This window comes from Myxocyprinus asiaticus, chromosome 1 (genome assembly GCF_019703515.2).
Source record: "Myxocyprinus asiaticus isolate MX2 ecotype Aquarium Trade chromosome 1, UBuf_Myxa_2, whole genome shotgun sequence".
NCBI classification, from domain to species: Eukaryota; Metazoa; Chordata; class Actinopteri; order Cypriniformes; family Catostomidae; genus Myxocyprinus; species Myxocyprinus asiaticus.
This window is the reverse complement of record NC_059344.1, coordinates 61,372,745-61,386,975: the sequence shown is the minus strand read 5'-3', so window position 1 is coordinate 61,386,975 and position 14,231 is coordinate 61,372,745. Positions and strand designations below refer to the sequence as shown.

At 38.2% G+C, this 14,231-nt stretch overlaps 1 protein-coding gene across 4 annotated transcripts in view; it reads right to left on the bottom strand.

The window, feature by feature from the left end:
* The window catches only part of ano1a (anoctamin 1, calcium activated chloride channel a), a 79,965-nt gene that overhangs the window by 52,741 nt on the left and 12,993 nt on the right, over positions 1-14,231 (bottom strand). For 3 of the 4 annotated variants that reach the window (XM_051702423.1, XM_051702433.1, XM_051702414.1), the window contains exons 2-3: positions 8,345-8,514; positions 3,357-3,677 (exon numbers count right to left, since the gene is read on the bottom strand). In XM_051702423.1, the coding sequence (XP_051558383.1) occupies positions 3,357-3,677; positions 8,345-8,514 (491 nt within the window). Of the gene's footprint in view, positions 1-3,356; positions 3,678-8,344; positions 8,515-9,019; positions 9,120-14,231 lie in introns of all 4 variants that reach the window. The other variant, XM_051702440.1, reaches the window with a different exon arrangement.

Sequence of the window (14,231 nt, the reverse complement as noted above, 5' to 3'; positions counted from 1 at the left end):
GTCTGTATGTTCGCAAACAGTATGTCGTTGCGCAGCTGTTTCAAACTTCTTTTTGGCTCTGAGCGAAGAAGCAAGAAGAACTTCTCCATGAGTATGCCGGGGCCTTAAATATGAATTTGGATTTACTGCAGTCCTGAGCAGAGTATATGAGTGGAGTGGAGAGGCAACAATTTCCCCTCCACGCTCAAAGCATTCTTTAATCACTCCGCTCCAGCTCCACTCCAGGTTGTCCATTTCCCACTCCTTGCCCGCTGCACGCTCCTGGATTAGAGAAACCTGTATAATGTAGAAATACCTCCGTATTCGCTCCATGGCAAAATTAACGCCTAACTACCTCTTCACTGTAAAATTATTTCAGTATGCTTTTTAATATCACAACCTTCCATGCAGAAGGTGTATTAAATGAAAAATAAATACACAATACAAGAAGAAAAGCTACAATGTGCTTTATAGCTTACTTTTGAAACATATCGGCAGCATTCTCTGGGTTTGATCAATTAAATAAATTGCTAGATGCAAAAAACAAAACAAAACAACAACAACAGAAAAACATTAAATTAAAAATATAAATTACCAAACAATTGTTTTGTTTTTTTTTGTTTTTTGTTTTTTTTATAAATTACCAGAACAAAAACAAAACATTAAATCAAATTAATAAATTACCAAAAAAAAAAAAAAAAAAACATTATTAGGCCTATGTATTATTGTCTAATTATTGCCTATTATTTTCTATTATTGCACTTCTTTTAATTAACCTTGCCCTATAATTCTGTGAACAAAAAATAAAATACATTCTCAGAATGTTCTACACTTTTTTTAAATCAAAACTAGGTAAGGCTGTCAAAACTATACGTCTAATGCAGAGTTCACTTTTAGAAATACTAGCGTTTAAATTTCTTAAGATTTTAAATCTTCCTCTATTCGCATTTGCTGAGCTTCTTCATCTGCAAATGTATAATGCATAAATTAGCCTACGGCACTAAAATAAATTTAGTTGTTAAAAGTTCAGTTCTAATTAATGCGGGACATAATAGCATACAGTTAAGATTGAGATGCATTAGATTAGAATGTTGATATGATTATTCCAAATATTTAATAGGGGATATATGTATTACTGACCTTTAGATTTTCTCTCCACATGTGAATGGATTATCATCGTGTTTTTTGGACGCGTCTTTTAGGATTTCACAACAAACCTTTGATCATGGCAATCAAGAACAAAGAAACGAGACACAAGCATGTAGTTAAGTCAAGCTTTACCGCAAGCTTAACTCAATAATATAATAATAGGGAGCGTGAAAACAGAAAGTGAAGGTAACCTTCGTGCTGGAGTTTGAACATTACCAAGTGCCGCTAGATTTTAAATTAGTATTTTTTTATCACATTCTTTCGGTTATATCAGAAATTCCATCTTTCCTTCATGCCAATAGTGTTTAACACTGCTTAACACGTGGTGAATTATTGCATTAAGGTGCGTTAACAGGTGTTTTGCCCGTGATGGAGCATTAGTGGAGCGCTCTTGGAGCGAGAGAAAACAATGATGCTCCGATTTTTTTAAAACACGCTCCACGCTCCAGGCAAAATCATGCCGCTCCGCTCCCATTCCACTCTGCTCACATACTCTGATCCTGAGAGCAAAGTGGAATATAAAAGTGTGCTCAGGGATATCTCTTTTACTTGCTAGTTAATGTCTCATACCAAAACACTTCTTCAAAAGATATTCAATGAACCTCCTCAGCGATTAGATAAAAAATTACAGCAATTGATTCTTTGAAGCACTCATTTTAGCAGCCTGGGAACTTGTAAACACGACTTTGTTTCTTTCCTCACATATATTTTCACATCAATCTACACTCCATACCCCATAATGACAAAGCAAACACCAGATTTTTGATAACTTTGCAAATTTGTTAAAAAGAAAAAAACTGAAATATCACATTGACATAAGTATCCAGACCCTTAACTCAGTACTTAGTTGAAGCACCTTTTTGAGTATGATGCGACAAGCTTTGCACAGCTGGATTTGGGGATTTTCTGCCATTCTTCTCTGCAGATCCTCTCAAGCTCTGTCAGGCTGGATGGGGACCATCGGTGGACAGACATTTTCTGGTCTCTCCAGAGATGTTCGATTGGGTTCAAATCCGGGCTCTGGCTGGGCCACTCAAAGACTTTCACAGAGTTGTCTCTAAGCCACACTTGTGTTGTCTTGGCTGTGTGCTTAGGGTCATTGTCCTGTTGGAAGGTGAATCTTCAGCCCAGTCTGAGGTCCTGTGCGCTCTGGACCAGGTTTTCATTAAGGATATCTCTGTATTTTGCTTAAACCCTAACCAGTCCCCCAGTCCCTGCCACTGAAAAACACCCCCACAGCATGATGCTACCACCACCATGCTTCACCGTTGGGATGGTATTACTCAGGTGATGAGCGGTGCCTGGTTTCCTCCAGACATGACGCTTGGAATTGAGGCCAAACACTTCAATCTTCGTTCCATCAGACCAGAGAATCTTGTTTCTCACAGTCTGAAAGTCCTTTAGGTGCTTTTTTGTGTCTTGCACTGAGGAGAGGCTTTCGTCTCGCCACTCTGCCATAAAGCCCAGATCGGTGGAGTGTTGCAGTGATGGTTGTCCTTCTGCAAGTTTCTCCCATCTCCACACCTGATCTCTGGAGCTCAACCAGAGTGACCATCGGGTTTTTGGTCATCTCTCTTACCAAGGCCTTTCTCCACCGATTGCTCAGTTTGGCCGGGCAGCCAGCTTTAGGAAGAGTCCTGATTGTTCCAAACTTATTCCATTTCAGAATTATGGAGGCCACTGTGCTCTGGGGAACCTTCAATGCAGCCAAAAAATTTTTGCAGCCTTCCCCGGATCTGTGCCTTGACACAGTCCTGTCTCTGAGCTCTGCAGGCAGTTCCTTTTATCTCATGACTTGGTTTTTGCTCTGATATGCATTTTCAGCTGTGAGACCTTATATAGACAGATGTGTGCCTTTCCAAATCATGTCTAATCAATTGAATTTGCCACAGGTGGACTCCAGTCAAAGTGTAGAAACATCTCAAATATGATCCAGAGAAATGGGATGCACCTGAGTTAAATTTCAAGTGTCACAGCAAAGGGTCTGAATACTTATGTCAATGTGGTATTTCAGTTTATTCTTTTGAATACATTTGCAAAGTAATCAAAAATCTGTTTTTTACTTTGTCATTATGGGGTGTGGAGTGTAGATTGATATGAAAAAAAAAGCATTTTAGCATAAGGCTGCAACATAACAAAATGTGAAAAAAATGAAGGGATCTGAATATTTTATGAATGCACTATATATTAATCATCAATGAATGCAATCACCATACAATGGAACTCACCCCTTCTTCTTTCTCCATCACAAGTCCCATATGTCGCAGGTTCTCCTCAAACTCCTCCCTGCGGAGCCGCTGGTCATCGTCATGGTAATCAAGTCTCTGCTCTTGGGCTGCAAGTTCAGGGTCCTCTTGAGCGGATGGGATGGCCCGCTCACGTTTAAATCTGCGGCCCAAGCTTTCACTCAGGCCTCTGCCGCATGAGTGCGACGATCGCCTGCGAGTGCTCTGGGGCTTCTGGACGTGGTAGGTGAGCACGTAATCTACTCGCCTCTGGCCATCCTGGAAGTACGGCTCCTGTTTTGAGTGCCTTGGTTCCTCATCAATCTTTTGAGTGTACCGGAATTGAAAAATAAAGAGAGGATTTAGGATGTAAAAGGTGACACAATTATATGCATCTACTAATTTATCTAGTACATTAGTACATGATTTAATGTACTCTAAATGACTTGTGAAAGCATGTTTATGTCACTGAGGTTGTACATTTTTTGGACTGATTTATTTAGAGCAAAGTTTAGAGAGAACAGGAAATGAGAGTAGGAGTGTGGGGGAAACAATATCTGTAAATGTTGCGAGCCAGATTCAAACTTTTGTCACCTGCATGAGCACCATGGCACAATGTATGTGCGCCAAACACTGGTCCACAGCTCCAAAAGGTAATATATTTAGTCTCTTATTATTTAATTGAGTACATCTCAAAAGCCATACCACAGTTTTTTTACAGGGTTCTCCAGTTTCATATACAGTCCTTATAGACTTAGTGGTACACAAATGTTACTCAGTATGACAGCTTGAAGACCTTACAATAAAAAAGGAGCTCTTACAGTTATCAAGGCCTTCAGGCTTAAAACCAAATAACCAATAAGAAATTACCTAAATATAACCTTAAGGGAACCATGCAGATGTATCCACCTCCAAAAACATGGGTAAATTTGTTTGGATTTTACATAAGCAAATGCTTATGCTTGCGTTTCATAAATAAGACCAAGGATGTTTTAAAAATGTCATAGTCCAGCCTTTGCACAATTCATCTGAATGGGAATATATATATATATATATATATATATATATATATATATATATATATATATATATATATAAAAATGACATATCAGTTCAATCCCCTGTACAACTCTGTATATTTGCATAAATATTCCATTACTCTCACAGACTACAGAGAGGAAAACAATTTATTTATGTATGCAAGTATTTACAAGTGGGCATATTCTAGAGACATACTCTAGCCTACCCCTATTTCCCCACAAATTAGCGCTGTAATAACACCAAAGCATTTATTTGAATTGGAAGGCATTCTCAGCCCATGCAATTTCAGATTTGATTTTTGTTCCCAATTCTTAAATGCAACACACTTAATTTGTTAACACTTAATTTGTTATTTAGCAGGTGCTTTTATCCAAGGACCAGTACCTTTTGTAAAGATGATAAATTAAAGAAATATTCCGGGTTCAATACAAGTTAAGCTCAATCGACAGCATTTGTGGCTTAATATTGATTACTACAAAAATTGATTTTGACTTGTCCCTTCTTTTCTTTGAAAAAGCAAAAATCTAAGTTACAGTGAGGCAGTTACAATGGAAGTGATACAAGTGGATACAAGTGTTAACTTGTATTGAACCCGGAATATTCCTTTAAAATGTTTTCTGCTTGGTTGATCAAGCAGTAGTTCTCAGTAAAAAGTTGTACTTGCCGAATGTTTTCACTAAAAAAATATTTTCAACATTTTTATAAGTGCAAGACAGAAATATTTTCCATTAAAATGGCACATTTTCTTAAAAAACAACAACAACAAAAAAAACAACAACATTCAAATAAATAATTTATAATGCTTAACTGGAAAATATACAGTGATTTGTTTGTCATTTTCAAACCATTCTCAACATTTCAGTACCATCTCATCTATGTTAGCCAAATAGATAACTTTACCTTGGTGACATTTTTAAATCTGCAGAATTGTGACAATCTTCAATGCATCACAAAAGACCAAATGTTTAAGTTTGCAGGGTATAAAAACAAATGTACTGTACATTTTCAACAAACTTAAGATGTGGTGACAACACAGCACTGGCCTGAAAGTATAGCTTACTACAGTATATCTAGGATTACTTACTAGCTTGGACCATCCAAGGGCAAGCAATGGTTAAATGAAATTTAAACTCTGTGACCATTTACTCAACCTACTTTTTTTGTTCACCCTAATGCCCATATGACTTTATTCTGTAGAATACAAATGAAAATGTTATGCATTATGATTAGGCTATGTCACCTTTCACTTTCATAGAATCTTTGGTTTTCATACAATGAAACTGAATGTTGTCTGAGGTTCTGACATTCTACCAAATTTCTCATTTTGTGTTCCACAAAAGTAACAAAGCTATTTAGATTTGGAATAACCTGTTTGGTGAGTAAATGACTGAATTTTCAGTTTTGGTTGGACTATCCCTTTTTAGGGCATGTCAGAGCTCAGCAACTCTCCAGTTCATGGATCACTCCTTTTGGGGTTTGTACCTTTTGGATTATGAAGCCCAGAACTTTATTCACTTGTCATGCCACTTCTAAGCTGTAAGGACCATAACACTTGGATTTACTTGAACACCACACATGTCCATTGGGAGATTAATTGGTGCAGTCTCAAACAGACAAATCACGCTACAGCCTGCTCAGAGCAGGAAGTCAAAAGGGCAAAAGTAATTTCTCAAAGGGAATATAAGGACGTATAACACACCACACTCAAAAAATACCAAATCTGTTATTCACTCCCACCCAATTGGTGGGCCGTGCATTTAAAGTCTAGGCCTTCAGTGTGATTCATGCCATTAAGAAAACACAGTTTCACAATGAATAAGACACCCTATGCCTTTGGGCATCATACATTGTGTCGCAGCTTACCAATAATACCAACTGACATTTAAAAAACACGTCCACGCACGAAAGCCAGAACTTGAAACGACACTAAATGCTCAAGCAAGCCTAATTTTAACTGCAGCATGACTGTTTTGTGAAATGAACGTCTCCCGAACAGACATTCAAAAATCTTAATTTTTCATATGAATCTACCAAGAAGGTCTATAATACCTGGAAAAATCTATCTAATAATATTTGCGATTTAAATGTTGCTTGCAATAAATTTCGTTTCGTCAGGGTACACGGTTATGCTGCGTTCCATTCAAGTTGGATGTGGGATATTCCTACTTGATATCTCCGACCATAAATGCATTCCATTCCCCGATATTCGGAACTGCAACGCTCCCGTTAGCTTAGCCGGTGTTTGACTCTCATTAGAGATGTCTCCTAGAAACCCAACTGATAAACAATGCTGCAGCGCTAGCATTTGTGCTTCAGGTGTACGATTATCAAAAGAGATTATAATGTTTTATACACCTGTTTCTGCAGGCGTTTGTTAAACAAGCTTTAATATCATGTAATGTGGAAACGAACTCATTTATCAATATTACTTAATAAAGTGAATGTTTATCACTTTGTATGTCTCCCTGAGTGTCGACATGTTTGTGTGACATCATGCACCTGCATCTCAGTGAAATCGGAGTTGAGAATTTCTGCACGAGCCTACAAGTTGTAATTCTGACTTCAAGATGCATTCCATTGCACTTTTCCTAGTAGGAAGTTGTAAAATACGACTTTCCGAGTTGAATGGAACACAGCACTACTTTTCAAAACTGGATCCGACACTGAATGCTCCAGCAGCCTAATTTACACTTAGAAAACTCCTGATGTTGCTATAACAATGCAAAAAGCAATTACCAATTTGCTTGAAGTGAAAATCAGTCCTCCTTTCCTATTTAATAAATTAATCAATCACACGGTCATGCAGAACATTTAAATCCATAAGGATCTCTTTCTCAACGGCAATTCCAGCAATGACAGCCGACTCGTCAGCAAGATCTCGTGCTCTTCGCTTTCAAATTACATCACTTGAAGTGTGATTGCGTCACTCAAGGCCAGCTAGAAGGCCTCGACCGGGACATATCCTAAAGATCACACCCAACAAGAACAATTAAATCAATTTGATTGGCTGATGAATCTGACAATCTGACTTTAGTTGCCCATTCATTTGCACTGTTGAGGCATTCTGTGAAAATTCTGAAGGCCTGAGGGGGTGGAGCTCAGAACTCACACGCTGCTTCTGCTAACGAGCTCGGCTTTGGGCATGTGATTTGTGAAACAGCCATTTCGCTTGTAAGCAACAAGGAATAAATTCTAACTGGATAAACTTTTAGTTTTTCTCTATTTGTTCATAGATTAATTAAGAGTGGAAAGCGGTTAAAAATACATAGGTAAAAAGGTGATTGAGAATGAAAGGATGAAAAATATTTATTGATTTGTCATGTTAGGTCAGCAGAGAAAGCTTTGATGGCCCTGAGAATTCGCCACTGCTCCAACCACATTCATGGCTGTAAACACTTGTGTCATCATTTAGGCTCGGCAGGGGACATTGCAGCATGTCTTGTCGATTTACACGTGTTCACATCCTCATCAGTATGCAAAATATTTTTGCCCACCCACAGGGTATGCAACATCGGCAATGCTTAAAATTAATTGCACCATCTGAAGTAATGGAAAGGAAAGTGCTTCATAAAACTGTGTTTTAGCCAAAATGCATTTGGCATGCTTTTGCTTCTCACGAAAATATATTTTGGCTGTTTTATGATTTATCGGTCATAATAAGAGACAATTGAGTATTTGCCTGCCATGAACACTAAGATTTCAATGCAAATTTGACTTCTTGTGCATAATTTAACCTTCCTAGCTTTAATTTCATACATTGCCTATTCCAAGCAACATGACAAAGGAGCAAATTGGAAACATTAAAATGTCCATATATGTCTCCATAGTTTGCCTAGCAAACTCTGAACTAAAAAGGCAAGGAAACTGAGAAGTGTTTGTATTAGAGCCGGTAATCTTAATCTCTAAATGAAAAATTGACAAAATGAATGCAGAGCCAGATTCTGACTTACAGCGGAGCCATGCTGTGGGTATCCAGGGTCACTATTGCCTGTTGGATTGTCTTCATCAATCTCCTTCACATCCAAGGGGACAGATTCATATGTTTCATTTCGCCACATGCTGTTCTCTGCACACTCTGTCAGCTGCTCCTCAGTGCTGTTGAAAGCCAAGAGTTTCTCACCTGTTGAAAAGCAAACACAAATTCATCAATGCAAACTGTATTTCTTTGTGCTAGGAACACAATGCTGCAAACCACAATGCCAAATAAAATTCTTGTGATTTTTTGTGACACACTGAATTGCAAATAATGAGAGCTTTTCAAATAACCAGATATTGTGAAGTTTTGTTTGACCTCCCAGATTATGTTTTAAGAAGAATTGGTATTTGGACACCTGAATGCCATGGCATTGATATAAAAGCAAGTGGCATCTGCAAGCAATGATGCTAGACATTTTCCTCAGAACTAATCTCTAAGCCATTTTTGGAATGACTTTTAACCAACGGTGCCACCTTTCTTCAAAATAAATGTCACTTTGTTGATATGTTATCATATAATGCAATGCCATTCATAAAATTTAGGGCCAGTGAAAACAAAGAATACAAATATGTCAAACTGTCAATCAATGGGTCTTAGAATTTGACAAAATGGGGGAATAGCACTGATTTTTGCTTTAAATCATTCTTACCGTAATGCTAAATTTCACATTATGCCACATTTCAGTCTGATATGTTGTTGACCAATACTATCATAAACTTTCCTCAAGAAACTCGAGATCTTCCCAATCACTACAACATAGAGAATAATACATAAGTAAAATAATAATAATAATCATAATGCAATGAAAATAAACACTTCTTGCAGAAAATAAATATCAAATAAAAATAAACATAAAATAAACAAAATATCAGGAAGCATACTGAACTCGAGTCGCGCGCACATGCGTGCCCCCAAGGGCGTAGATTTGGCTTGAACATTGAAGGGGTTGCAGCGTGAAACACTTGCATGTTTCCATTGATCATAGTTTAAATAATGGGGGGGTACTTGCTTGTTTTGATTATTGGGGGGTGGGGGTACCTCTCCCCCATCCCCCCGGAATCTACGCCCCTGCGTGCCCCAGAGAAAGCGTATGCGACTCTCACATGAACACACATGCACCACGTCACAAGAGAAGCATATTAAGCACTTATGAAATGCTGAACGCGAGATGTATGTAATTGAATTTGCTTGGGCGGCCGCAGAATATTTTTTAAACCTGTCCATGTTTTTAAATTCTTGCAGTCTCACATAAAGCTCTGCCCACTGATGGATAAGCCCATGCTGCACACGTGGATATTTACATACACAATATAGCAAAATCTCTATTGATTTACACTTTATATAGTCACCACGATATATACAGTGGAGTTGATTTAATCTGTTTTTGTGTATATCTCATACTAAACTGTTTAAAAAATTCAAACTAAATCTAACATAAAACAAAGGCAATCTGAGTAAACACAAAATACAGTTTTTAAATGATAATGTTATTATCTGTTATGAAGCAAAAAATTATCCAATACCAACTGGGCCTGTTTGAAAAAGTATTATGAAACTGGACTAGACACACCCAGGCCTGATTACTGCCAGCACCGTTCAATCAAATAAACACCTAAATAGAAATTCTGAGCAGCATGAAATTGGCTAAAAGGTCTCACTCAGTAGCACACTATGCCAAGGTCAAAATAAATTACAGAAATGATGAGGAAAAAGGTGACTGAAATACATCAGTATGGGAAAGCTATTTCAAAGGCTCTGAGGCTCCAAAGAACCACAGTGAGAGCCATTATCTCCTAATGGAGAAAACTTGGCACAGTAGTGAACCTTCCCAGAAGTGGCCGACATTCCAGAATTCAACGTGATCTCATGAGAATTCGTATGTATTCTTACGTAAAGTTTGGTTCTAGCAAACGTCAATTATATTACGTTTGCATAGACACCGAAACGTACAATAGTGACGTATTGACAGCATCTGAATGTCATAATTGTAAATATTAACACCTATAGAAATGTACCAATGTTTACATGTACTGTTTGAATTTATTAATATTGAATAATTTATAGAATTAATCAGTTAATTACATTTAATTTATAATCAATGAGATTAGTTAAATGCCATCACATTTATTTAATGCAGTTGACATAATAATATGACATTTTAATGTTTTCATTCAGTTCTGTGTGATTTCTGTTGCCCTATACAACGTTTTAAGGGATTATATAACTTTAACCGTCTCATGACCGTTTGCGACATGCCGTATTCTGCTATGTATATGTTTGAATGAGATATGACAGTGCCGTTATGGAGTGCACCAGGAGAAGATTTACAGCGATTAATGATTTAAAACCTACTCTCCACCTCACATAATGCTATGCTAAATATATTTATAATTGATTTGTGTATTGATATATAGTTGTAATGGATTCGTCAATATTTTACATTTCTAAAGCTGTAAATATGTAAAAATGCTTACGTTTTAGATGCTTTCAAATGTCCATACTGTACGTTTTAGTGTATATCCAAGAGTACAAATATATATGTTTAAATGTTACAAATATTAAAGTACAAATAGCTACGTAAATTAATGAGATCAGGCTGCAAAATTCCTCCAAGAGCATAGCGATGACTCATCTAGGAAGTCACAAAAAAGCCAAGGACAACATCCAAGGAACTGCTGGCCTTTCTCGCTTCAATAAAGGTTACTGTTCATGACTCCACTATCAGAAAGGCTCTGGCCAAAAATGGCATCCATGGAAGAGTGGTGAGGCGAAAACGACTACTTATCCAGAAGAACATTAAAACTTGTCTGAATTTTGCCAAAACACACCTTGATGATCCTCAAACCTTTTGGGAGAATGTTCTGTGGACTGATAAGTCGAAAGTGTAACTGTTGGTGGGGCCTGGGTAGCTCAGCAAGTATTGATGCTGACTACCACCCCTGGAGTCGTGAGTTCGAATCCAGAGCATGCTGAGTGACTCCAGCCAGGTCTCCTAAGCAACCAAATTGGCCTGGTTGCTAGGGAGGGTAGAGTCACATGGGGTAACCTCCTCGTGGTCACTATAATGTGTGGTTCTCGCTCTCGGTGGAGCGCATGGTGAGTTGTGCGTGGATGCCACGGAGAACAGCGTGAAGCCTTCACATGCGCTTTGTCTCCGTGGTAATGCGCTCATCAAGCCACGTGATAAAATGCACAGATTGACGGTCTCAGACGCGGAGGCAACGGAGATTTGTCCTCTGCCACCCGGATTGAGGCGAGTCACTACGCCACCACAAGGACTTAGAGAGCATTGGGAATTGGGCATTCCAAATTGGGGAGAAAAGGGGAGAAAAGAAAGAAAAAGTAAAAAGTGGAACTGTTTGGAAGACAGGGGTCCCCGATACATCTGGCGTAAATCAAACACAGAATTCCAGAAAAAGAACATCATACCTACGGTGTGGGGCTGCTTTGCTACTTCAGGGCCAGGGCGACTTGCAAACATGAATTCTGCTCTAACAGAATATCCTAAAGGAGAACGTCCGGTTATCAGTCCATGAGTTGAAGCTCAAGCGCAACTGGATTATGCAGCAAGACAAAATGATTCAAAGCATAGGAGTACGTCCACCTCTGAGTGTCAGAACTGGACCATGGAGCAAAGGAAGAAAGTGGCCTGGTCTGATGAATCACATTTTCTTTTAGATCATATGGACGGCCGGGTGAGTGAGCGTCATTTACCTGGGGAAGAGATGGCAGCAGGATGCACTATGTGAAGAAGGCAGGCCGGCGGAGGCAGTGTGATGCTCTGGCCAATGTTCTGCTGGGAAACGTTGGGTCCTGGCATTCATGGGGATGTTACCTTGACATGTACCACCTACCTAAAAGTTATTGCAGACCATGTACACCCCTTCACAGCAACGGTATTCCCTGATGGCAGTGGCCTCTTTCTGCAGGATAATGCGCCCTGCTACACTGCTAAAATTGTTCAAGAATGGTTTGAGGAACATGACAAGGAGTTCAAGGTGTTGACTTGGCCTCCAAATTCCCCAGATCTCAATCCGACTGAGCATCTATGGGATGTGCTGGACCAACAAGTCCGATCCATGGAGGCCCCACCTCGCAACAGAACTTAAAGGATCTGCTGCTAACGTCTTGGTGACAGATACCACAGGACACCTTCAGAGGTCTTGAGGAGTCCATGCCTCGACAGAGCTGTTTTGGCGGCACAAGGGGGACCTACACGATATTAGGCAGGTGGTTTTAATGTTGTGGCTGATTGGTGTATTTTATGTTTATCTTTATAGATTCCAAAAGTACAGATTCTGATTCTTGTGTAGGGTACAATGGGGTTAAAGACCCCTGGGGTAAAAAAAAGACACTTGATTTTATGTTCTCCTAAAATACAGATTATCAACAAAAACCATGGACACTTTCATCTTCCTCTCCAATATTTCATCTCATTCACATGCTCCTGACATCATCATAAAACTGAGTGCAGTAAAGGTAATATTTGACATTTGGGATAACATCCATTAAACTCTGTGCATTTTACATTATGAAGCCAAACCAACTAAGATACACATCTATCTTTACCACAGCACATGGCCCAAATTTCAAAATAAGATATTTTTATAGCAATTTTATTATCCCAATCAATAAAAGAATGAAATAATCGAAAGACTGTGAAATGTTCCGAAAAATATCCCTTTCGTGAGGCAAGACACTTTTTTCTTCATGAGACTCTTACCATTTTTGAGAAATCAGTGTATGTAGCTAAAATCAAACTGTAATTGCTCTCATGGCATTATCATACTTTTAAAGTCTGTAAACCTGCACTGCAATATCTGATGTAGTGCTTAAGTCTTTGCACATGTTAATATTGTTATAATTAGTATTAAATGCATTGTTTATTGCACAGTTCTTTATTGCTTTCTGCTGCTCTGTTATTGGGATGGTGGGGTTAATAGGAAATATATTTTTTTAAATGGGATTAATTAGTTTCATTACTTAATTTGATTATGTATACATTATGTTGTTGGGAGTTCAATATGAGGTTCAGTGAGACATATTGAATTTTATTTGCATTTTATCATCTGTGCTGGGAATCTGTGCAGATAAGATGTTCCAAGCTTCTTGGAGAACTTGCCACAGTTCTTCTATGTATTTAGGCTGTCTCAATTACTTCTGTCTCTTAGTGTACGGTAATCCCAGACTGACTCAATGATGTTGAGATCAGGGCTCTGTTGGGGCCATAATGTCTGTTGTATGGCTCCTTGTTCTTCTTCTATTCAATGCAATTTGCAAGGGGAATGTTGAAATCTAAAATTGATAATTCTTACTGATATACTTAAAGCAGATTTTTTTTTTTTTTTGGTTGAAAAATGCCTATTGAAATTAACAGGAAAGGTGCACCCTTTTCAGAAGTGGTTAAATTCAATAAGCATTACATTAATTAAAATAATAATAATAATAATAATAATAATAATAATAATACATTCAAAAAATGACAAAAATAAAAATAAAAAAGACACACACACACACACACACACACACACACAAAAAAAAAAAAAAAAAAAAAACAAAACAAAAAAACATCTTGCTGTCTCAAAAGTCTTTCCGTAAGTTGAAACATTTTGCACTATAACCAGGGCCGTAGCTAGTGGGGTGAAAGGTGGTAATGATTCTAGGGGCCCAAAGGAACAGGGGCGCCCACAACAAATTCAAAACTGTATTATTTTAATAGGAAAGGGGCCCAGAGCAATATATAGTCAGGGGGTCCAGAATTCCCTGCTATGGCCCTGACTATAACTATTGAACCTTGTCCACACTATAAACACACCAAATATATGCTGCTTAGTGCAAAAGCCTCTGCAGTGAAAAACAGC